At 35.6% G+C, this 24,411-nt stretch overlaps 2 protein-coding genes across 5 annotated transcripts; both read left to right on the forward strand.

Annotated features, from left to right (window-relative positions):
* Positions 1 to 1,048: 1,048 nt before the first annotated feature.
* LOC129892383 (protein FAR-RED ELONGATED HYPOCOTYL 3) lies at positions 1,049 to 10,953 on the forward strand. 3 transcript variants are annotated; one of them, XM_055967954.1, is made up of 9 exons: positions 1,053 to 1,227; positions 3,754 to 5,979; positions 6,055 to 6,111; positions 6,331 to 6,399; positions 6,476 to 6,544; positions 6,637 to 6,705; positions 6,786 to 6,833; positions 10,461 to 10,540; positions 10,625 to 10,953. In XM_055967954.1, the coding sequence occupies exons 1-8, from the start codon at positions 1,192 to 1,194 to the stop codon at positions 10,515 to 10,517; spliced, it is 2,631 nt and encodes an 876-aa protein (XP_055823929.1). In that variant the 5' UTR covers positions 1,053 to 1,191; the 3' UTR covers positions 10,518 to 10,540; positions 10,625 to 10,953. The 3 variants fall into 3 exon arrangements, with proteins under 3 accessions (XP_055823927.1, XP_055823928.1, XP_055823929.1); XM_055967952.1 differs by lacking the exon at positions 10,625 to 10,953 and having other exon boundaries at positions 1,049 to 1,227; positions 9,409 to 10,541; XM_055967953.1 differs by lacking the exon at positions 10,625 to 10,953 and having other exon boundaries at positions 1,050 to 3,267; positions 9,409 to 10,541.
* An 8,084-nt stretch (positions 10,954 to 19,037) lies between these two features.
* LOC129892229 (protein FAR-RED IMPAIRED RESPONSE 1-like) lies at positions 19,038 to 21,754 on the forward strand. 2 transcript variants are annotated; one of them, XR_008767283.1, is made up of 6 exons: positions 19,038 to 20,482; positions 20,556 to 20,612; positions 20,694 to 20,762; positions 20,837 to 20,905; positions 21,002 to 21,073; positions 21,207 to 21,754. XR_008767283.1 is itself a non-coding variant. In XM_055967788.1 (5 exons), exons 1-5 carry the CDS (start codon positions 19,641 to 19,643, stop codon positions 21,009 to 21,011), a joined length of 1,047 nt encoding a protein of 348 aa, XP_055823763.1. In that variant the 5' UTR covers positions 19,038 to 19,640; the 3' UTR covers positions 21,012 to 21,754. The 2 variants fall into 2 exon arrangements, 1 of the variants encoding a protein (XP_055823763.1); XM_055967788.1 differs by having other exon boundaries at positions 21,002 to 21,754.
* Positions 21,755 to 24,411: the final 2,657 nt, after the last annotated feature.

Below are 24,411 nucleotides of genomic sequence, written 5' to 3' on the forward strand. Positions count from 1 at the left end.
ATCATATTCTCATTATTTGTGTGAACATGCTTATTTGCATTAGTTCTAGAATATTGAGATGAGATCCGATTGATGATTATGCCAATAGAAAATGGTTTCGGTGATGCCGATGAGAAATAATTTCGGTGATTGATGATTATGTCAATGAGAAATAGTTCTGGCGGATACATGGACCTTGTGCTTCCCCCATGGGTTCCGGACTGAGTTATAACAGATATGTATCATTAGAACAAATATGCATCATCTTATGTGACATCGCATTGCATTGCATTACATCTTATATGTCATTGTGAAGTTGTGTATATACCCCTTGTTGTCTATGTCATTGATATACTTGATACTGATATGACTTATTCGGTGGTGCTAATGAGCTATTGTTGATCTATGTGCCATATGAACTGTGTACTCTAGATTGGGCTGATTTCTGTGCAGATTTGTAGTTAAGGAGGTTCGTTGGGAAGAAAGGGGCGGTAATGTTTTATTAGATTTACCTTGTTTTGTTAGTTGGCTTGCTGAGTATGGTTTTATTTGGTACTCACTCCTTGCTTCCTACACTTGTGTATGTTCCGAGTCCGGACCGTGATTTAGTTTTCCCTTTTTCTTATCCGAGGCTTTGAGGAGACTTGAGAGGTAGTTGATCGATGCTGACAATCTCCCTTGTTTCTTTTACTATGCTTTGTTCGATTTGAGAAACAAGGACATTTAAACTTGTACTTATTTTTTATTTTTTCTTATTTAGAGGCTTGTACATGTGACAGTCAGTCTTTAGGGTTATTGTATTTGACTAAGACTTCCTCTTTTATATATCTATTTTATTTAATTTGCTTCCGTATTGTCTTTCCATAATTGTTTGAATTTAGACTGACTTATCCGATGAAATTGGACAAGTATAATCACACTCGAATTCGGAGGGTGATAACATCAAATCAAAATTGGACAAAAAATAAAGAAACGGATGCAGTATGTTTTATTAATTTTTATTGGAAAAAAAGAAGTTGTTATAATTAGACAATTATTGTCTGTGTTTGGGTGATTAAAAATTGTAGGAAAAGAAAATAAAAATCACGCGCTGCAGTTGCGTTGGTAAGAAGAAGGGGAAACCCTAAATCAGGAGAAACAAATAGACTCCACTCGCCATTAGGCATCGCGTGAATTCTCAGTTGCAGAATCGCAGATCGAGTGTGTGTGTGTATGTGCGTGCGTGAAACAAAGATACACATACAGGAGGTATAACCTCTATCCTCCACTCTCCCTTCTTCCAAACTCTTTTCTTCATCCCTCTCCCCCTCATCCTTCATATAATCATGAACATTTTTGTATATCAACTGTTACTAATGGAATGATCATGGATTTTTCTGTTTGATTCAATTATGATAATGTAACGATTTCAAATGGAGCTACCATTTATGTTGTAAAGCTGTGACAGATGTAATTTATTGTTTATTGTATACAAGAGTTTTATCTGGAGTTTTGAGTTTTCCGAGGAGGTGCACAGAGGCCCTAGTGAGGAGGTTTGAAATGTTGTGGGTTTTAGGAGAGGTAGAGGCAGAGGCAGAGGTAGGCCGAAAAAGTATTGGTATTGGTGAGAGCTGAGTAGAAAAGACATGATATAGCTCCAACTCTCCGAGGACCTGACCATAGATGTAGGAAGTTATGGTAGAAGGTTAGAAGTTAGTTGAGTGTTGTCTCATTTCCTAGCAGGATAGATTGATGCATTGTATATGTTTTCCGATATTTAGTTTTCTACCAGTAGTAGTAGCATTTGTCTCATAGTTGGCCTATCTTACAACTTTTGTTATTCCTCGATATTTACTGTGCTTCATTTATCACATTAGTTGTTTATGGTTGTTGCCCCTCTTTGGTATGTTATGTTATGTTTTCCTTATTGCTTCTATATCTTCTTTACTTCTGTCCTGTTCTATTAGCTGCTCTGATGTTCTCTACTCGAGCAGAGGGTCTTTCGGAAACAACCTCACTTGGTACTCGGTGGAACTTGATGAAGTAGTTGACAAATTAAAACAGTTCCTTGGTAGAACACCGATTGATGCTTCAGATTCTGCTCACATATAAGTACTCAGATGAGAATTACCATAATAGGATAAATGCGTGAACATTGGGTTATATTCATTTGGGAGACCTTCTCTTCCTCTGTTGCATAAAAGTTCCCTTATTAGCTTTAGCACCATATCACTTTGGTGGATATATGTGTGAATTCGGCCTTCCAATGCCCAAAGACTTATTGGAACAAAAAAGTCTGGAATTTTAATTGAGCTATGGTATTATACTTTGATCTTTTTGTTTATTTGGTTAAGAAAATTTCTGCACGGGGCGAAGTGACAAGAAGTTTGTTCAATATGTACCATGGTATTAATGATCACATTACTGCTATACTGACTTGTTTATAGATCTATTTATCTATTTTCTTTTGTTTTTGGTGGCAAATAGTTGTGAATTTTGGATTGAGATCAATTCAAGGTTGTGCTTTGCCTTTGTTCATTCAAAATAATGGTCATAAGACAAGCTACAAGTATATGGTCAAGCGGTTAATGAAGCTGGAATGGACCACGGGAGACTGGTGCTCAAGCGCTTTGTTACTTTGGACTCACCTTTGAACGACCTCTCTATTTCAGTTTACGTGACACGCTTTCCTTATTAATCTATTTTAAAAAGAATGTTTGGAGATAATTAAACTTTGAACCTTCCATTTATTGTTAATGACATGTTTTTATAATTTCACGACATTTTTAAAACCACAAATTTCAAAAGTTTTCCTTTCTTTCTTAAACTCTGTATTGAGCCAAACACCGCCACATAAAATGAAACGGTGGGAGGGGGAATATGTATCGTCAATCAAGTGCCGTATAGAGGTCTGCATGAGAGGGGAGGGGGGACGGCTAATTCCCCCATCATAGAAATGGGGAAGAACTTATTTTATACTAAGTTGCACGGGCTCTTCACTTCGATGCCGCACCCGTGTCGGATTCTCCAAAAATACGGTTCTTTTGGAGAATCTGACACACCCTTTGACATTTTTGAAGAGTCCGAGCAACATAGATTTTATAAAATCTGCAGGTTGAATGTGGTTAGATTTCTAGCAAGCACTTCTGATATATAGATTGGAAGCTGCAATTTCAGTCGCTATCACCTGCAGCTGGAGTATATCATTATATACCCTTGTATTTCTGTCTAAATTTGGAGGAGGCCTTTTATATTCAACTGATTCAAATCCCTGATGGATTGGAGGTGGTCAGGGTTCTTCATCTTCAGGTAGACAGAGCTTGATGCAGATCCTTTGTGTTATGGATCTTCATTTTCCTCTAAAAATGCGATAGGATCACTTTCTATGTCTGCTGTCTGATAATTCTGAGCAGTTATGTCTTCTCGTGAAGTACCTGAAGGACATGATGAAACCTGATATATGGAAAGCTAGTTGAAGGTCATCGTAATGTATGAGCTGTTTTCACTTGTTTGCATGATAAATGGATTGATTTGATTAGATTAATATGATGATCTTGAACTCAAAGTTTTCTGATAATTAGGCCACTTATTAAAACCCAAAACTTTAATGGAATCACGAGTTAGCCATTGACAATTCTTGGACTGTGGTAAGACTTAGAAGAGTGGTGGAATGCAGGAGGAGATATTTTGGGCTGCTTATTGTATTTTTCTGTGCTTATTGAACAAGAATTAATTCTATATTTCCATAACCCCCTTACTGGACAAGTTATCCTCTAATTTTTTCTTGATGTTCAGGTATCAGTGAAAGAGAAATCAATAGGCTTTCAATTGTTTAGCAGCATGGATATTGATCTTCGTCTGCCTTCTCAAGACCATGATAAGGAAGAAGAAGAAGAAGAACAAAATGGAATTATAAATATGCTTGACAATGAAGAAAAAATACACAGTGATGACGGAATGCATGGGATGTTGGTTATTGAAGAGAAGATGCATGCAGAAGATGGAGGGGATTTGAACACTCCCATAGGAACTATGATAGAGTTTAAGGAGGATGTGAACCTTGAACCGCTGGCTGGCATGGAATTTGAGTCACATGGTGAGGCTTATGCCTTTTATCAAGAGTATGCTCGGTCGATGGGATTCAATACAGCCATACAAAACAGCCGTCGCTCAAAGACATCAAGGGAATTCATTGATGCAAAATTTGCATGTTCTAGATATGGAACTAAACGGGAATATGAGAAGTCTGCAAATCGACCACGTAGCAGGCAAGGAAACAAGCAGGATCCAGAAAATGCTACTGGTCGGCGAGCATGTGCAAAGACAGATTGCAAAGCAAGTATGCATGTGAAAAGAAGGCCCGATGGGAAATGGATAATTCATAGATTCGAGAAAGAACATAATCATGAACTTCTACCTGCCCAAGCTGTCAGTGAACAAACAAGAAGGATGTATGCCGCTATGGCAAGACAATTTGCTGAATACAAAAATGTTGTTGGTCTGAAAAGTGACTCAAAAGGTCCATTTGACAAAGGTCGAAATTCAGCAATGGAAGGGGGAGACATAAATGTTCTGTTAGAGTTCTTCATTCAGATGCAAAATCTTAATTCCAACTTCTTTTATGCTGTTGATGTGGGTGAAGATCAACGTGTAAAGAACTTGTTTTGGGTTGATGCCAAAGCCAGGCATGACTATGCAAATTTCTGCGATGTTGTCTCTTTTGATACTACCTATGTCAGAAACAAATATAAAATGCCCCTGGCTCTTTTAATTGGGGTCAATCAGCATTTTCAGTTCATGCTACTTGGATGTGCTTTGGTCTCTGATGAGAGTGCATCAACATTTTCTTGGGTAATGCGGACATGGTTGAAGGCAATGGGCGGTCAAGCTCCCAAGACAGTGATCACCGATCATGACCTGGTATTGAAGTCAGTCATTTCAGAGGCTTTGCCATTAGCCCTCCATTATTTCTGTTTGTGGCATATCCTGGGAAAGGTGTCTGAAACACTGAATCATGTCATTAAACAGAATGAAAAGTTTATGCCAAAGTTCGAGAAATGTATTAACAGGTCATGGACAGATGAGGAGTTTGAAAAGAGGTGGAGAAAACTAGTTGATAAATTTGATCTCAGAGAAGTTGAATTGATTCATTCACTGTATGAAGATAGGATGAAATGGACCCCTACATTTATAAGGGATGTATTTTTAGCGGGAATGTCAACTGTTCAACGATCAGAGAGTGTCAACTCTTTCTTTGACAAATATGTACATAAGAAAACCACCGTCCAGGAGTTTGTAAAGCAATATGAATCAATATTACAAGATAGGTACGAGGAGGAGGCAAAGGCAGATTCTGATACATGGAACAAACAACCTGCTTTGAGATCCCCATCACCATTTGAGAAGCACTTGGCAGGGCTTTATACACATGCTGTATTTAAGAAATTCCAGGCTGAGGTTTTGGGTGCAGTTGCTTGTATTCCTAAAAGAGAGAAGCAAGATGAGACATCCTTAACATATAGAGTTCAAGATTTTGAGAAGACTCAAGAGTTCATTGTTACATTGGATGAAATGAAGTCAGAAATATCTTGTATATGTCATTTGTTTGAATTTAAAGGCTACCTTTGTAGACATGCATTGATAGTTCTCCAAATATGTGCTGTCTCCTCTATCCCACCACAATATATTTTGAAGCGATGGACAAAAGATGCGAAGAGCAAGTACTCTTTGACAGATGGATCTGAAGATGTGCAGTCAAGGTTCCAGAGATATAATGATCTATGTCATCGGGCTATGAAATTGAGTGAAGAAGGGTCATTATCTCAAGAGAGCTATAGTTTTGTTCTTCGTGCACTTGATGACGCATTTGGGAGTTGTGTAACTTTTAATAACTCAAATAAGAACATGTTAGAAGCTGGCACATCATCAGCCTCTGGTCTTCTCTGTATTGAAGATGATAACCAAAGTAGGAGTATGAGCAAGACAAACAAGAAGAAAAATAGCTTTACTAAGAAACGGAAGGTATGTTTTGAAGAGCAATCATGGGACCGCTTCTTTTGTTTTCTATGTTATCTCATGAAGATCTCCTGGTTGCAGGTGAACTCGGAGCCAGATGTTATGGCTGTTGGGTCAGCAGACAGCTTGCAACAAATGGTTTGCTCTGATACCTTGGTTACTTTTATTTATTGCCATTTGATTTACATTACTGTGTTCTTACTGGTAAATTGAAAATGAAGAGGTTTTTCTTGTTGGTGAAAGTGGGAGGTGGTTGTTTTGAATGCTATATGTGTATAGCTTTTCTTGAAGCTTAACTTTTTAGTTTTTTGGTCCCCTCTTGTTTCTTATTTAGTACATTTCCATCATTTTCTGCAGGAAAAATTGAATTCCAGGCCTGTGACTCTTGATGGTTATTTTGGCCCGCAACAAAGTGTTCAAGGAATGGTATGATCTGCAAGTATCTTGACTTTTTTCCAATACTTAATCTATAATGGTGTTTTAAGTTGCTGCTCTTTTGCAGGTACAGTTAAACTTGATGGCACCAACTCGTGATAACTACTATGGAAACCAACAGACTATTCAGGGCCTTGTATGTAATAGCAGTTCACAGTTTTAAGGCTGAAAAAATTGATATGGACTATTAAAGTAACAGTTGTGTTTTCTCTTACCTTGGGAATGTAGGGACAGTTGAACTCTATAGCTCCTACACATGATGGCTATTATGGTGCTCAGCCGACAATGCACGGGCTGGTAGGTGGTCTCTTAGTGTTGGAACATTTTGAGGCAAATCAACCAAAAATCTTGTTACAATTTCATTTTTATTGTTGCAGGGGCAAATGGATTTTTTCCGCACTCCAAGTTTCTCATATGACATTCGGGTTAGTATGCTACATACTATGTCAATGGATTTTTTTTTTTTGGGTCAACTCATTATTGGGGATGTGGACATTGTGAAAAATTATTGCTGCATTCAAATTATTATCTACATTTCATTATGTAGTTTATGTTGATAATTTGTTCCATCCTGATCTTGTTATACTACTTTAATCTGGCATGGGGGCTTAAGGTAAATATTAGACAATCTAGTATTTTAGAAAGAGATTGATCCGTCAGTGAAGATGAAATGTTTTTATGAGTTTGGGAGTTTACAAAGATAAAAAAGAAGTGGACTATATGTTACTTCTGGAAATAGTATAGTCCTCAAATGCAATACTAGCCTACTTGGTGAAGGCCTGGAAATGATTCCGTCTTAGCAAATTAGTCAAAAAGGATAAAAACAAGTGCGACAGTATTTACAAAAACTAAAAAAAGGAAAAAAATTGGACAAAATTCTTTATTTTTTTTTGGGGGGGGGGGCAGCATTGATTGTGAACATATATAAAGAACTTGTTCCTTCTATTTTGCGTTTAATGTTTTCTATAGTTGAGATCTACTAAAAAGGGTTGGTTTTGTGATGAGAGCGCAGTAAGATTTGTGAATTAGGCATATTTCATGAGTTTTTGAAGGTTGCAGACAAAACCCTAATATTTAAGTGGAGAAGGTTAATGGTCGGGCCGATTTTCTGTCAAGTTTCAAACCGTCCACCAGTTAGCCCTCAGGGATTTTTTGGTTATCCAAAAAACAAATGAGTTACTTAAAAAATATCCATTGTGGTAGCAATCTATCATTGACCTAGTTGTTATTAACATCAATACGACACTTAGCCCAGCTACCCTTCTTGGTAGATGCTAAGTTCGCTTGACTCAACCAAGATCAACCCCTAGGCAAAATATAAGTGAGATGGGAAGCGTTAGCAGAACGGTTGTGGAGTTTAATTAGGCCAAACAACTGTTAGAATAAAGGCAAGGCCATAGTCATAATTGACAAGGGCAATGGCAAGAGTCCACCCTGGGGTGACGGTAAAAGACTGACCCATGATGATTGCGAGACCAAGGGTGATGGTACAACGTCAACCAATCAGAGCGCTTCACAATGAGCGAAAGGTTTTACCAGTGTTGTCAAAGGCGCGCTTAAGCTTTGAAGTGAGGCTCAAAACGTGTTTCGCAATTTATGGTGCGCTTCAGTGTGGTCATTAAGGTTCTAAGGCAAACTTTTTCTTGCCAATGAGCCTCTTTTGAAGAAGTGACACTAACAATTGATATTTCACTTTATCATACCTTTTTTTCAATTTCTTTGATCATATATTTGTCATTCATATTTATAATTATTGGTCTTGGACTTTTACATAGATATTTATATCTTTTTCTCCCTTTGCGCCTTTTTTCATTGAAGTCCACACTTAATTTGCGCTCTGCGCTTAAAGCCCCAATGGACCTTAGAACTTTTTTGCGCTTTTCACCTTTGATAACACCGGGTTTTACCTGCACAAGAGAGCACATTTGTTCAAATATTGTCGAACTTGGGGCAGCTTGAGGCGATGCCAATGGTGAAGCACGCAAAGCAACAACGTATGTGGCAAGCAATGGTGGAGCAATGCACTTGGGACAGCTTGTAGGGATGGGGATGCTTAGGGAGAACCACACAAAGCTAGTAAAACAAGTGTCATGTAAAGATGTGTACCGCGTCTAGGAGGGATATAATGACTTGGAGAAATGAGGCTTGTGGAGCCAAACAAGTAAGATGAGTACAATGAGGACCCTTGTCCATGGAGGTGACAGACAATGGAGGTACTTGTTCCTGAGACGACACAATATTAGATAGGGGGAGTTTCATGCCTATAAATAGGAGGAGACCCCTCCGTAATAGCCATGAGCAGCCAGCGACACAAACCAAAGCAACTACACACCAAAACCTCCCTTCTAGTGTCCCGGTCTTCCGTTATTGTGCGTAGTCTTTCTTGTAAACCTTGTACATGCGTATGTAATTGTGTAATCAATAAAAGGCATATTTTCCTCAGTTCCCAAGGTTCTCACTTGTCTTGCCTTTGTATCCTAACTCTTAAGTGTTGTTTGGCCTAGTCAAATGCCACAACCATTGAACTTACACTTCCCACAAGCCCTCCGCACTTGACCCATACTTTGCCTAAGCATGAGCTTACTTGAGTCAAGCTACCTTTTGTGAGGCTGAACTTAGCCTCTAATAAGGAGGGTAGTTTAGCTATAGTGCCACTTCGATGCCAGTAAGAGACTAGGTTGGTGACAAATCCTTGTACAAGTTCATTTTCCAAGTTAATATGGGTACATGGGCTTAGTTATGGTCTTATTAGAATAGTTTTATGAAGTTGGTGTATGAGCTTTATTCTAGGTTATCAACTAGGTTTTAAATGATGGAAAATATCTTGAAGTTAATTTGGTATTATGATGTTGAACCTCTTTTTGAGAAACATCTACTAAGTTCTCTGGTCATCTAAGTTTGGATACTTTGCAGGATGTTGACCATGTATTTAGGTTATTCTTTATTAAGACTAATTCATTCTATATCATCAAAGTGGAATTTAGCCATAAGACCATGCAGATTGCTGAAACAAAATTGATGGACATACAATGTCAGTGTACTAACATAAAGAAAGCCAGGGAGCAGAAAGGAATAAAGACGGTCTATGACAGTCCATACTATAACAAAATTGATGGACAAACGATTCAACATCATTGTATTAACATCCAGAACAGGGAACAAAAAGGAGACTACAATCCTTCACTGCAACACAAGTTTAAAGAACTGTGAACAGAAAGGAACCAGGATCTGTAGGAGACATGGATTTTCACATATTTAATAATATCAGTTGTTGTCTATGATGGAGGGTAGATATTGATATGGAGAGTTGGAGACCACGACTAAGATTCCTGAATATATGATTAAGAGGTCATACAGAGTGGTTTCTGTTGCAGTTTTTTTGTTAAATTTGTATGAGCCATTTTTGATAAATAAGAAGTGTTCCCAAATCTTTGTTGTTAATGATTCCAGTAGTTTTGGCAACAATTGCTTGATATAGGTTAAACCATGAAGCTTCATAACCTTTAGGCCCAGAGACATGATGCAGAGTTTATAAATTGAGGTGGTTTCTTAGTTTGTGTTACGGGAAAACAGCAAAGTTACATCTAGCCAGCTAAAAAGATAAGGGAGCTTTTTATAGTCTGTGGTAATCTGACTACGAACTTGTATGTATGAGTTTTAAGTCAGGTTATGGAATTCAGTTCTTTTCCTTGGAACACATGCATGTGCCGCTCTTGAAGTATTTATGTTAATCCCGTTTTATGCAGAAACTGGGATATTTGACAAGCCAAAACATTACTGAATTTTGCAACTTGCTTTCTTTCCTTGCTCAATTGGGGGAAGCCTAGGTGAATGTCAAAGTAATAAAAATGGCCAACTGCAGTTGCTGTACAGCACTTGTCTAGCAGCATATTATTTAGTAAACCTGCAAATAAGCAATGGTAGTTCATATTACTAAAAAATAGTTTATCAATGTTGCAAGCAGGAACTCCAGGTCCACATGGGAAAATTAGTCTAGCTAAGTGCAGTACCACTAAATTCTGCTGGACTCATGACTTTCTTAATGTTGACAGGATGAAACCAATGTAAGATCTGCTCAATTGCACGACGAAGCATCTAGACACCCCTGAGGATCACCTGTCATTAATTAGAGGTATAGGCTTTTTCCCATTTCTAGTTGATATTACAGTTGCGTTCAAGTTGAACCTATTGAATGATGGGGTTCTTCTGTTACCAGGAAACAGTGGGTACATTTCAACTTCCATTACCGGCTGTTTATGGAAGTAGAACCAACAGAGAGAACCTTGTAGTATTTGTTTGTAAAATAAAAAGGATCTTCAATGTAGGCAGTGCTGATTATTATTTTTACCTTTGTTCATTGATAAATGAGCTTTTTAATCTTTCCCTTCAATTTGATATTAGAGCGGGAAGAGAAAATACAGCTCTAAGTTAATTTCACCCTGTAAAGGCTGTTGTGGGATGTATTGGTTACAGCAAGTAAAGATGATTGATGTGAAGATGTATGTATACCTTTCTTCAAGTTAAAGCAAATGAATTGTAAATGTAGACAGTGCCTTTCATTCTTCTTCCCCCTTGTTGATAAACAAGTGTTTCAATCTCGTTCTTTTCATTTTGGTATTTAGAAAGATGAGTAAAGACAACTCTAAGTCGATTTCACCTGTAAAGGCTGATCATCAATTGCTGGGTGAAAGAGTTCATTGAGTTGAAGATATATAGGGCAGTTGTTGAGAGTATAAATGCCACGATTCAACCCATCGGGCCGTGTGAGTACCTACTCTAACACCTAGATAGGAGAACTTTTATAAAATATCATGAGGAAATTTAATAATTATCAAAATAACAACCTAACAAGTCAAGAATACACCATAATTAAGTATTAAACTTTAAGGTTTATTACAAGAAAAATTCTAACACCCTCAAGTAGGGGTGTTCATGGTTCGGTTTGGGTCGGTTATTGATTAAAACCATAACCAAACCAATTTAATCGGTTATTAAATGTCTAAAATCATAACCAAACCAAGTAAAATAATAACCACGGGTTTGGTTATTGTCGGTTTGGTTCGGTTTGATTCGGTTGTTCGGTTTATGACTAGCCGAGATAATTCAAATATTCTCTCTCTACATTCTTCAAATTCTTATGAAGCTCTTTTTTCCTCACGACCCTCAGAGGTTCAAAACAGAAAATGAAACAACTTAAACATTCGGAAAAAAAAAGAAAACAACTTAAAATCAATTTAAAATTTGAAAAGCTCATTACAAACCTTCTCAAAATTTGACAATCTTATACTTGGGGTTGAGGAGTTGAGGTTGCTCTTGAGCCTTCACTGTTAGTCTATGACTGTGAGTCTGTGACTTTGTGAGAAACCAACGTGAGAGGAACAAAAATGTAAAAGGAAAACAGATACTAGGGTTTTAAAATTTTAACTTTTACTTTATGTTGCGGCTTGCTGCTCAAGTGATTAGTACTTATTAGAAATTTAGGATTTAGAATTTAAGATTTAGAATTGGGCTTGAGAGTTGGGCTAATGCGCTTGGATTGTTGGACTTGGACCGCTGTTTAGTGTTTATTAGAATTTATAATTGGGCTTGAGAGTTGAGTTTGGATTGTTGGGCCTTAAAAATAAGTATATTAATATTAAATTAATAATTAAAACGTATAAAATATCTTTAATTATTTATTAAAAACTAATATTATACATATAAATAATTATAAATTTTAAGTATATAATTATCGATTTTTTTCGGTTATTTATTCGGTTATTTTTTTCTATAACCATAACCAAACCAAATATTATCGATTATTCAAAAACCAAACCAAACCAAACCAAACTGAATGTCGGTTTTTTTATTCGGTTTGGTTAAATTTTCGGTTTGGTTTTGGTTTTAACCAAAACTGTGAACAGCCCTACCCTCAAGGATACTAGTCTAAACAGGTACAAGAACTTCTAAAGATACAGAGTATAAATAAAAACAAGACACAACTCCACCATAAGTAATGAAGAGTAGAAGTTGTTGGAGACTCATCATCGTCTTCACCTATGAAACTTCACTGACCCTGTAACAAGACTATGTCCAGTGGCATAGCAAGAGTAGTATCGGTACAAACAACATATACTGGTAGGCATCATCGGTCAACTTGATACCCACCACATAATATAAAGAAATCAATAAGAAAAAGCGTGCTTTTAAGGAATTACACTTGGCAATCTTAATGCACAAACTCTTGTCATTCCCATTAACCTTATTAAAGTCGTTCAAGCCTAACTCCCATCCTTTTTAGTTGGTCCGCTGCCAACTCTAATACAGATCAAGGCCTAGCCCTTCTATCACGTAGAGGAGTTGTCAAACTACGGGCCACTACTAACTCTGTCTAATCCGTCTACTATCTTTAGTTTTCACACCAACACATGACCCTATGATAATTAACATCTCACTTGGAAGAGGAAAACATTTAGGTGAGCTAAGACTCATATTCTAACCACACTGGCCCGCTGTGGCGGGATCTATCCTGCTCTGGCAGCCTTGCCACAGCGGGATTCCTCCTGCTAGAGCGGTTTGTCCTGAGGCAAAAGCTCTGAATTCTCTTCAACTCCCCCATTTAACATCTGTACTCATAGGACATCAGCAATATCTGACTTTAAGTCACTAATTTCACTTAACAATGCATTGATTGCTTCCACTTATTTACCCAAGACCTCATGCCTACGATGCGGACAAGTCTAACAACTTTAACATAATCCAAAAGGGCATATACATGAATACATTATCAATTTATCATTTCAGAGCAATATACAGTTTCACAATGTAAATCTTAGATACAACAGTCAACATAGTAATACTTGGACCTTCGGTCCTTTCATATCAATTATTACATAAGATGGGCATGCTTAATTATATTCGGGTCAGTTTCTCTATCATCACCCACATAGTCAATGGTTCTCTCATGGAACCCATACCCAAACTATATATGTGTTGGAATGTGACACCCGATCCAATATATATGTTAGAACGTGACACCCGATATATGTGTCGGAACGCGACATCCGATCTAATATATGTGTCAAAATGTGACACCCGATCCAATATATGTGTCAGAATGCGACACCCGATCCAATATAACAATCACAATGCACAATCACAGTCCACAACAAATAATTCACATACTTGCACAATCAAGTAATCAGGATCATTGCATATAATTGTTCACAAATAGTCATTTCATTAGTTTCATTCTATCTTTCCCTTCATTAACAATATTTCATCAAGCTTTCTTTATTTAAGACATCACTTTTCGGTAGAAAAAGTTCAAGATTATGGATTTCACAGTCTTAGGATTGTAGACCCATCACAACAACATATCAATCATCCAACCACAACAATTAAATGCATGGTAACATCACAATATTACTCAGTCACTATTAAGGGTCTCTCTATGATATAGACTAACCCATAACCTACAACCATATATAATCAAATAGGTTCATGACATGAGATCTATCAACACTAAGTCATTGACATCCACCCTTTTATTTCATGATTACTCAAGTAATTCACAAGGAATAATCAGCATAAACACACACAATTATCGGTATAATCACATCTGTTTATATACATCAATAACTCATAACCCACATATCTCAAGATCTCCCAAGAACCCAGCAATAGTCTACATTTAATCCTGCAAGGATCATTAGCCTTCTAAACATTTTTCACTAAGGTTAACATTCAAATATTAGACCTTTATCACTAGTCACATAAAAATCATGATCCACAACATACATTCCCACTCTAAACATCAATTGACAATCATTTAATCATCCAGACTCCTCTCCCGAAGGCCTAGGCATGAAATCTCCCATCAATCTACATTATATTAAGCAATGGGAATGAATTTATAACTACTCAATTGAGAAAACCTAGTCTACTTGGGCACCAAGCAATTGTAGAAGGATTATAGTATGATCCTTGACTTTCGGAAGGAGAAACTATGGTGACGGGCTTGAAATCCGTGGGTTGTAGCCTTTCTTGCGGTAGGAATCTCTTCTTCCCTTCTCTCCAAGCCTAGAGTGGCTTTTTGGAAGTTTCTAGGATAACCCTCATCTATTTTAGCACCTAAGGGAAGAATGAGATAATAAAAATACACCATCTTTTCATTCTTCCCCGTCAAATCCCGCCATAGTGGCCTAGTTCCCGCCACAGCGGTCCAGCATAGACAGTGCTCAGTAAAATGGCATAACTTTTTACTCCGAACTCCAAATGAGGAAAATTCGGAGGCGTTAGAAAGATGACTCATAGATCTTTAATTTGATAGGTTTACCTAATTCAATATAGGTTGAGAGATATGGTATTTTGAAGTTGACCCTAATTTGAACTCAAGACCAAAACTAAATCGAAAAGACACTTTAAACTCAACTTTGAGATAAGAGCATAGTACGACCTTAATTCACAACTAATGCACTCGCATACCAAGGAATTGATCCTAGTCTTATGACGAATGAGATTCGTATACCTTTATCGCAGATATTTTTAGTAACAACGGGCTGGGTCGTTACAATAAACTAAACAAAAGCTGGATGAAGTAAAATTATTACCGCTGTGAAGCATGTTTTATTCCAACTCAATGTTGAGTTTGTTTTGATGAAAACTATTTTTTGATACATGTGTTTTTTTGTAATATGTTAACTTTTTTTTTGGTGTTTCGTTGTAACAAAGTTCGTTCTTAAAGAAAACCTTTTCCATTGGTGTATTTGGTAGGAAGAAAAATATTTTTCAATTATCTTATGTTTGGTTGACTTAATTGTTTTGGGAGATGTTTTTCAAATAGACTTTTTATTTTGAAAACATTTTTCAAAACTCTCTTTCAACCTCACCACCTGATTTCGATCTCAATTCGGCTCTTGACCTAGACTAGGGTCAGGGACGGGACCTAGGTCGACGCCGACGTCGAGAGTTGGATCTTATGTCAGAATTGCTGGTCTGGTGAGTCAGGGTCGGAATTAGGTGTCGGGGCCTATGGTCTCGAGTCAAAGTTGGGTTGAGGTCGAAAATTGGATCTCGAGTTTGGGGAATCGGGATCTTGGGTTGGAGTTGGGTCGCAGTCAAGTCTTGAGTTAGGTTTAGGAGCTGGGACCCGAGTCGGGGTTGGGAGTCGAAGCCCAAATCGAAAGTTAGGTTTCAAATTGAGGTATGATCTTGGGTCCCAGGTCAGAGTAGGGAGTCGGATCTCAAATAGGGATCGAGAGTTGGGTCTAAGGTTGGAGTCTAGGATTAGGTCTCAGAATCTGGGTTGAGGTACAAAGTTGGGTCTTGTTCAGTTGGAAATTGGGGTCTAGTTCGGTGTCATATCATATGTCCAGATTATATCTAAATGCTCCTGGGATTATATATTTTTCTTACTAATCAAACACAAAAAAATAAGTAAAAAAAATATATTTTTTTCAAAAACAATATATTTTCTAGAATTTTTTTTTTGTGAAAAAATAATTTTTTTCATACTAAACACACCTAAAAGGAAAAATAAAATAAAATTATTATCTCTTATTTTAATCTTTGCCAAATAATAGGTAGTAAAGAAAAAATGTTGAACAAGACATGAATCTAAACAACAGGTTACTGTTCTTCTTGAAGTTACCAAAATTGAAAAAATCACATGGCTTGTATTAATTCAGTAATCAGGATGCTTAGTACTACTAATTAAAAAAGTGGAAAGATTCACATATGCTATCGAACTTTGAAAAAAATTCTTATTTATGTTATTTATTAAAAGTTTGGCTCATTTATAACATTGCCGTTTGGAAAAAACCTCATCGATGTCATTATTTTTAACTTCGATTTTGCAAAATCATTTTTACAAGACCCCAAATAATTTTTAACACTTTTTAATTGGGGTTTTGAAAAAATGTACTATTTTTGCTTCTTGGAACAGATGAAGAATATCAAGAACTCTCAAATTTTTAACTTCTTCAATTCTTAAAGAAATCACCTCAAATTTTGGCTACGTCATTATTTAGTATTATTTTTAAAAAAATCCAAAATTCGAAAATCATTTATGGATTTTAAAAAAACCTACCAGTTTTAAAAAAATATTCCAAAAAAATGGAAATCAGTCCCAAAATTTCAAAAATCAACTTTGATTCGTGTTTTTGTTGTTGTTTTTGACACTAGATCTTGTTCTCTAGTGTTTTTTGAGTCTATATTCAAAATTTTAAGTGATTTGGAGCTGTGAAGAAAATTCTACCATTAACGGATATTGAAATTTTGAAACTTTGAAGAGATTTCATGTGAGTCTTGTTGAGTTAGGTTGAATTCGAGCTCAAAAAATATTGAGTTTTGATAACTAGCTCGGAGGAAGCTACTATTGAAATTAATTGGAGAATGAACAGTTAATATCAAGGATAAAATATGAAAACTTTTTCTCTTTATACGCTAAAGTGAACAAAGTATAAGTGAAAATTTATTTTTATTACAATGAAAAAGTAAAAGTAAACTTAGAGAGTAGTAATTAAATTTAGATTTTCAAAGTATAATTAGTATAAATAATTTAGTAAAACAAATTTTTATTAAATATTTTTTAATAGAAGTATCCAATCAACAAGTGCTAAGTAAAATAGAGGAGGTACATTTGTTTATAATAGTCAACCAAATTACCCTAATATTCATTCTATTCCATTTTTAATTGTTAAATATATTTTTTTTAATTCATCCACTTTAGTAAATTAAGAAAAAATAAATTATTTCATCCTTATCATTAAGTAAGTAATTATGTCATGGGATATTCTATTTGGACATGGTTATTTAGCTTTTTTTAAAAAAAATTTTTATACATATTTATCTACTTGGAAATAACTTAAGACATGCAATATCAAATTTAACTTCATGTAAAAATGTTTGAAATCACATTGCTCATCCTGTGTATGAACTTTAGATAAAATTATTCAAATTTCAAATAAAAATAACTCAAGTTATGACAGGAATGAATTAATTCAACAATATATTACTGAAGTTCATATAACAATAATGTAACTTTAGCCATATAAAAATTCATATACTTCATGTCTAAAACTGTTCAGAAATAGGTAGATTTTTTTTCCCCTTCTCAATATTAGAAGTAGGGGAAGAGTAAAATGGGGTAGGAAATTATAAGGTTAAAAATTTAACTGTCACAAATAAGATAAAAGTTCAGATAATCAAATGTATCAAATTTCTCTTTACTCTCTATTTGGATGATTGTTATCTATTGTTTCGTAATGTCTCGTATTGTACTATGTTGTATTGTATTATCTAATGAATATAATATTTAAATTGTATCGTTCTCCATCGTCACATAATATCACATATCTACAATTTGAATGATAAATCTATAAAATAAATAAGGTACGAGATAAAACTACTATAAAAGGTAGAGTAAAAGATAAAAGATAATTATTAAATAAAAAAAAAGATAAAAATAAGAAAAAGAATATTAATCTAACGATGCGATCATACCAAATCGATTGTTCCTCAAATTATAATAAAAATTAAGTAACAATTAAAACAAATATTATATTTAAACTAACAATATACTCCCTCCATCCCTATTCACTTGTCAAATATTTCCTAATTGTCGGTTTTCTTTATACTATGTCAAAATTTGAGAAGCAGAAAGAAAAGAAAGGGAGGAGTAATAGAGAGAAATGGAAAGTAGGCAGTAACATTATTTTGTGTTGAAGTTGAAACAAAAAATAAAGTGGAGTAGTGTGTGTTGCTTGGCCTTAGGGTTCATATGAGTTTGGTTTGAAGTATCCCCTAGTAGTAGTTGGGCAACCACCCACGTACCTACTATTTCTATCCAATAACACATAATAATTTTATCATTCTTTTAGTAATTGGATGTCACATACTTCCAATTATTTTTTACAATTTCTTATCAGGATTTTCTGTGTGTGCCCCATTATGAACTATTTTTCTTGTTATTCATCTTTCCTTTTCAGATATTTCAGTTATCGGAAGGTGAGCCTTGGAGTAACTGGTAAAATTGTTGCTATGTGACCAGGAGGTCACGGGTTCAAGCCTTAAAAACAGCTTCTGGCAGAAATGCAAGGTAAGACTATGTACAATAGACCGTTGTGGTCAAGCCCTTCCCCGGACCCCGCGCATAGCGAGAGCTTTAGTGCACCGGACTGCCCTTTATATTTCAGTTACCGAACTTCTGAGGGGAAAGTAATCCTGTAGTTGTTTGTTAAAGTTATTGCTTTTATGGGATGTTAATGTTGATAGAATTGGCAGTAGGATAGGTATGGATATTATAGATAAAGGGAATAGTAAAGAGTGAGCCACAAAAGGGTACGGAATTTGAAACAAAGGAGGCTGCGTATTCTTTCTATAGGGAATATTCGAGGTCAGTGGGATTTGGCATCACGATAAAGGCTAGTCATAGGTCAAACAAGTCGGGACAATTTATTGATGTAAAGATTGCATGCTCTAGGTTTGGGACCAAGCATGAGTCTGGTAGTTCTCGATCATGTCCCAAGACTGATTGCAAGGCTAGTATACATATGAAGAGAAGGGAAGACGGAAAATGGTATATACATAGTTTCGTGAAGGAGCATAATCATGATATTTGCCTGGATGGAGCAAGAAAAAAGGACTGCAGCTTGCATTGGATGAGGGGATGTGGAACTGCTGCTAGATATATTGGCACTTATGAAAGTTGAGAGACCCAATTCTTACTATGCTGTAGACTTCGACAAAGGAAAACGTTTGAGAAATATTTGATGCAAAAGGTAGAAATGATTATGGCCATTTTTGTGATGTTATTTATTTGGATACCTACTACATCAGAAACACGTATAAAGTCCCATTGTTACCCATCGTAGGAGTCAGTCATCATTTCCAATTTTTGTTGATTGGATGTGCCTTGGTTGGGGACGAATCATCATCAACACTTACTTGGCTTAGAGCTGTGGGTGGCCAGAGTCCTAGAGTGATCATTACTGATGATGACATTTCCGAGGTCTTCCCTAAGGCACAACATTGCTTTTGTTTGTGGAATGTAATGGGAAAAATTTCTCAGAATCTTGGTAATAAGATAACAAAGCCTGAAGATTTTGTAAAGAAGTTGAAGAAATGCATGTGGTTTCCACTTAAAGAAGAAGAATTTGAAAAAAGATGGTGGAAAATGGTCGATTCATTCAAACTGAGGGATGATGACTTGATTTGGTCATTGTTTGAAAACAAAATGGGTTCCCGTGTACATGAGGAATACTTTCTTGGCTGGACTATCTACAGTTGAGCGGTCTGAAAGTGTATCCTCCTTCTTTGAAAGGTATATTTCCTCTGAGACTACGTTCAAAGAGTTCATTGAACAATACAAACTATTTGTGCATGAGATGTATGAAGAGGAAGCAAACGCTGATATTGAAACCCGTCACAGACAACCTACAATAAAAACTCTCTCCCCATATGAGAAACAAATGTCTACTGTCTATACAAACTCGGTATTCATGAAATTTCAAGCTGAGGCTTTTGGCGTTGCAGCTTGCACTATTCTGAGTGAAGGTGATGAGGGAACAGAAAAGTTGTATAGAGTTAATGACTCTGAAAAACACCATAGTTTTATGGTATCCTGGTGTGGAAGAGAATCTTGCAATATCATCTGTTCATGCCATTTATTTGAGTATGCAGGTATTCTTTGTAGACATGCAATTACGGTTCTTCAAGTATCTGGTGTCCCCAATATCCCGGGGGTGTATGTATTAGAGCGGTGGACACGAGAGGCAAAAATGAAAGGGAGAGCATATGGGATTCCAAGCAATCCTCGTTACAGGATCCAACGTCTCAATGATCTTTGCAAACTTGCTGCCAAATTCGGCGAAGTTGGATCGTTATCCCAGGAAACCTATGAATCAGCTGTGAATGCACTCCAAGCTGCATTGCAAGACTGTGTCAATGCAAACAACTCAGTGAAGAGTGCATTAGTCTCAAGCATTTCATTTTCTCAATGCAATCCTAAGGTTAACGAAGAGATTCAAGGTGGCAGCATGGAGAAGTCATCAAAGAGAAAGAAAGTACAGAAGAAGTACAGAAGAAGCGTAAGGTAGTATAAGCTCTGATTTCAGCAGATCCAACATTAGTTCCAAAACAGACTTTTTAATAGTGGAAGTCTGTAGGTTCAATCTAACGTTGAAGTACTTTCTACCAGGATCCAAGATAGCAGCCTGCAGATGGTATATGTTTTGGCTTATAATCTTTTGCACATACGTCGTAAGCTCGGTTACATATATTCATCCTGTTCCGTTCTTTTGTAGGATCAGTCAAACTCAAAACTACCAACTCATGAAGATTCTTTCCTTTCTCAGAGGCACGTTCAAGGAATGGTATGAGATATCCCTTGCTAGACCATAATTTACTTGCGTTTGAGCTCTTTTGACCCTTCTTTGTACGACTACAGGATCTTGGCTCCCAAATGGCAACTATTGAGGGATACTATGCTCCTCCTCATCAGAGCATTCATGGATTGGTGCTGCATCCTCTTTCTGTGTTCATGCTTTGAAACAATTGCCCATAATGTTAATTTGCTTAACAGAGCTCATTCAATGATTTGGTATTTTTTCAGGGCCAGTTGAGTTCATTTTCTATGTTACAAGATAGCTATTGCAGCAATCGTCAAGCCTCACACAGTGTTCTGGTAAAGGCAACTATTTTATTAGGAACTTGATGATGAGAAGATACTTGGACCGGACTAAATTTTTGGTTTGATCTTTCACAAGTACGAATGGCTTCATCCAATTATGTTTAGTTTTACCTCCCTCCTCTCACAGGGAAACTTGAATTATATATCAGCCCACAGTGGTCACTACACTCCTCAAAGTATTCAAGGGCTGGTATGAACACAAAGGCCTAAATCTCGTATCTTTGTTGAATTAAATCTCATAGTGAAATGCAGTTGCAGGGGCAGATTAGCTTCAGAGCACCACTAATGCTTACTTCTTTTGACATTCAAGGAAATTCATCTGATATGCTACGTTTTAGTTAGTCAATGTTTGGTTATTTCGTGTCTAACGTGGGTTCAAAATTCACTCTCGCTCCCAACTTTAGGACAATTCAATGAGTGTCACAGGAAAACGTTTGCAGGATTAGTGTTTCTCTCTGCAGGATTGGAAACAATGCTTAATTTATCGCCTTAGGAAGTTAGTTAGCTGAATAGGAGGAAACTAACATTACTTTTTTTCCATGTTTAACATTGAAGGAAATGAATGTACAGTACTGAAGATCAGTAGATAAATATCAATAAGGACTTCATTATTTCTGGAAGCAACATGTAATCCCGTTATATGAGAAGAAATTTTCGAACGTTTATGAAGAGAATTCTGTCTTCTGCCCTTGTGTCTGAGAGTACGTGTTGATTCCATTCCGGAATTGTAGGAGGGTTGATTGATTTTAACATGCATTTTGTGGAATAGCGGAAGACCAACAGTTGAATACTTTGAGTATGGGTTTCTATATCTTGACTATATTCACAGTTGAGTGGTCAAGCATCCAGAATGTAAGGTCTCTTAAAAATGCAAATTTCCTTGGAAGAATTTAATTGGTAAAACCAACAACTTGGGATTAAACGTACACTATACCCCCAAAAGCATCATCTAGGGGTCAATTTGGGCACAATCCAAGTTGGGCAGCTAAATATGTAGTTTAAATTGACCTATAAGATAAAATATATTTTGTTTGATATAATCATGATAAAGAAAAAGTATTAATTAGTTTTGTTTGGTAAATAAATAAATCTTAAAAAAGTAATTACTATAATTTAGTTATAGTCGACACTTGACAGAGTTGATTTATGAGTTATGACCTATTGTATAGTTCATTTTAGCGCAATTAACATTTGAGTTGGTTAATCTACATATTTATTGATGGAAAAACTACATAACTAATCAAATATCCTTATCATAACTACTAAATCACATGCTACTTGCTAATTTCCTAGGTTATTGCACAACATATATACTCTCCTTATTTTTAACCTACTAAAGTATCTATCACTAAAACTCTCCCCCCAAATCACGCTCCTTATAAACTCTCAAATATTCCTTACTACTTCATCCTTTTTCGTCCATTATTGAGGTTTTCCTCAGTATTCAGCACCATCAATTTTTTTGATTGAAAACTTTATCTATGGTGTTAGTTTCTACAATTTACTCCAGCGAGAATTATCAGTATTTTCTGTTAAGAGGATTGCAAAATAATTTACTAGTCTTTCATTTTCTATATTAATTATCCTACAAAAACTTTTTGCTATATGATATATATATATGTGTGTGTGACAGAGAGAGAGTGTGTTTGTATGTGTACGATTAGGGGGAAAACTAAAAATTCGATAAAAAAACACACACTAATTTATCTTGGTTTATATATTCCCAACCATCATTCGTAGTTGGTTTGATTTTTCTTTAATAAAAGGCCAACTTACATCAGGCAGTATATTATATTTTGAGCTCGAATTTTAAAATTTCTAATAAAACAATAAAGAGATGTCAATTATCGCAATCCAATTTTGTTGTGTCTCTATGTGAATTGTGTGAGTACATGTTTGGGGAATGTATCTAGTCCTGGTCATTTGTATCGTCACACTCTTCTCGGAATATAAATGTAGATGTAAAGACCTATTAAAAAAATTAAAATATTAAACTTAAACTCATAATTTAACATTACAATAAATGCAATAATAATTTTTTAAAAAAAGTTATATCCATTAAATTTATTTATTTTTGGATCTAATTCTTAAAAAAAGCTAAAATAAAAAAAGAAGTCGGCCACTGCCAGTAGTATTTGTTTGGCTTTTCCTATAATAACTGCCTCACCATATAATATATGTCTCTTCCTCGTGCAATACAGGGGGCGCTGCCAAACGTGGGTGGTTTGAATTTCAAATTTATCCTCATTAATTAATAGCTTTATAGAAGACGGGAAATTTAGTACTACTCTTTATTAGGGAAAAAGAACATATTAGTGGTAACTAATAGGGGTGTTCATGGTTCGGTTATTGATGAAAACTATAACCAAATTAATTTAATCGGTTATTAAATGTCTAAAATCATAATCAAACCAAGTAAAATAATAACTACGGGTTTGGTTCTTGTCGGTTTGGTTCGGTTTGGTTCGGTTATTCGATTTATAACTAGCCGAGACAATTCAAATATTCTCTCCCTACATTCTTCAAATTCTTACGAAGCTCTTTTTTCCTCACGGCCCACAGAGGTTCGAAACAGAAAAGGAAACAACTTAAACATTCTAAACAAAAAAGAAAACAACTCAAAATCAATTTAAAATTTGAAAAACTTCTTATAAACCTTTTCAAAATTTGACAATCTTGTACTGGAGTTGAGGTTGCTTTTGAGCCTTCACTGTTAGTGTATGACTGTGAGTCTGTGACTTTGTGAGAAACCAATGTGAGAGAAACGGAAATATAAAAGAAAAATAGATACTAGGGTTTTAAAGTTTTAACTTTTACCTTATGTTGCTGTTTAAGTGCTTGGTGCTTATTAGGAATTTAGGATTTAGAATTGGGTTTGAGAGTTGGGCTAATGGGCTTGGATTGTTGGACTTGGACTGCTGTTTAGTGTTTAGTAGAATTTATAATTTGGCTTGAGAGTTGGACTTGAATTGTTGGGCCTTAAAAATAAGTAGATTAATATTAAATTAATAATTAAAAGGTATAAAATATCTTTAATTATTTATGAAAAACTAATATTATACATATAAATAATTATAAATTTTATGTATATCATTATCGGTTTGGTTCGGTTATTTATTCGATTATTTTTTCTATAACCATAACCAAACCAAATATTATCGGTTATTCAAATTTAAAACCAAACCAAACCAAACCAAATGTCGGTTTTTTTATTCGATTTGGTTAAATTTTCGATTTGGTTTTGGTTTTAATCAAAACTGTGAACAACCCTAGTAACTAATAAGAAAGTTCACTATAATAAATAAAAAGGTGTGCGACAATTATTTAACGAT

This window comes from Solanum dulcamara, chromosome 6 (assembly GCF_947179165.1).
Source record: "Solanum dulcamara chromosome 6, daSolDulc1.2, whole genome shotgun sequence".
In the NCBI taxonomy this organism is placed as follows: domain Eukaryota; kingdom Viridiplantae; phylum Streptophyta; class Magnoliopsida; order Solanales; family Solanaceae; genus Solanum; species Solanum dulcamara.

Coding starts and splice junctions, on each gene's coding strand:
- LOC129892383 (XM_055967952.1), top strand. CDS start 1,192: ATGTGCGTGCGTGAAACAAAGATACACATACAGGAG. Junction 6,112..6,330: donor CAGACAGCTTGCAACAAATG/GTTTGCTCTGAT, acceptor CATTTTCTGCAG/GAAAAATTGAATTCCAGGCC. Junction 6,545..6,636: donor AACAGACTATTCAGGGCCTT/GTATGTAATAGC, acceptor TTGGGAATGTAG/GGACAGTTGAACTCTATAGC.
- LOC129892229 (XM_055967788.1), top strand. CDS start 19,641: ATGAGGAATACTTTCTTGGCTGGACTATCTACAGTTGAGCGGTCTGAA. Junction 20,483..20,555: donor AAGTACAGAAGAAGCGTAAG/GTAGTATAAGCT, acceptor GGAAGTCTGTAG/GTTCAATCTAACGTTGAAGT. Junction 20,763..20,836: donor AGAGGCACGTTCAAGGAATG/GTATGAGATATC, acceptor GTACGACTACAG/GATCTTGGCTCCCAAATGGC.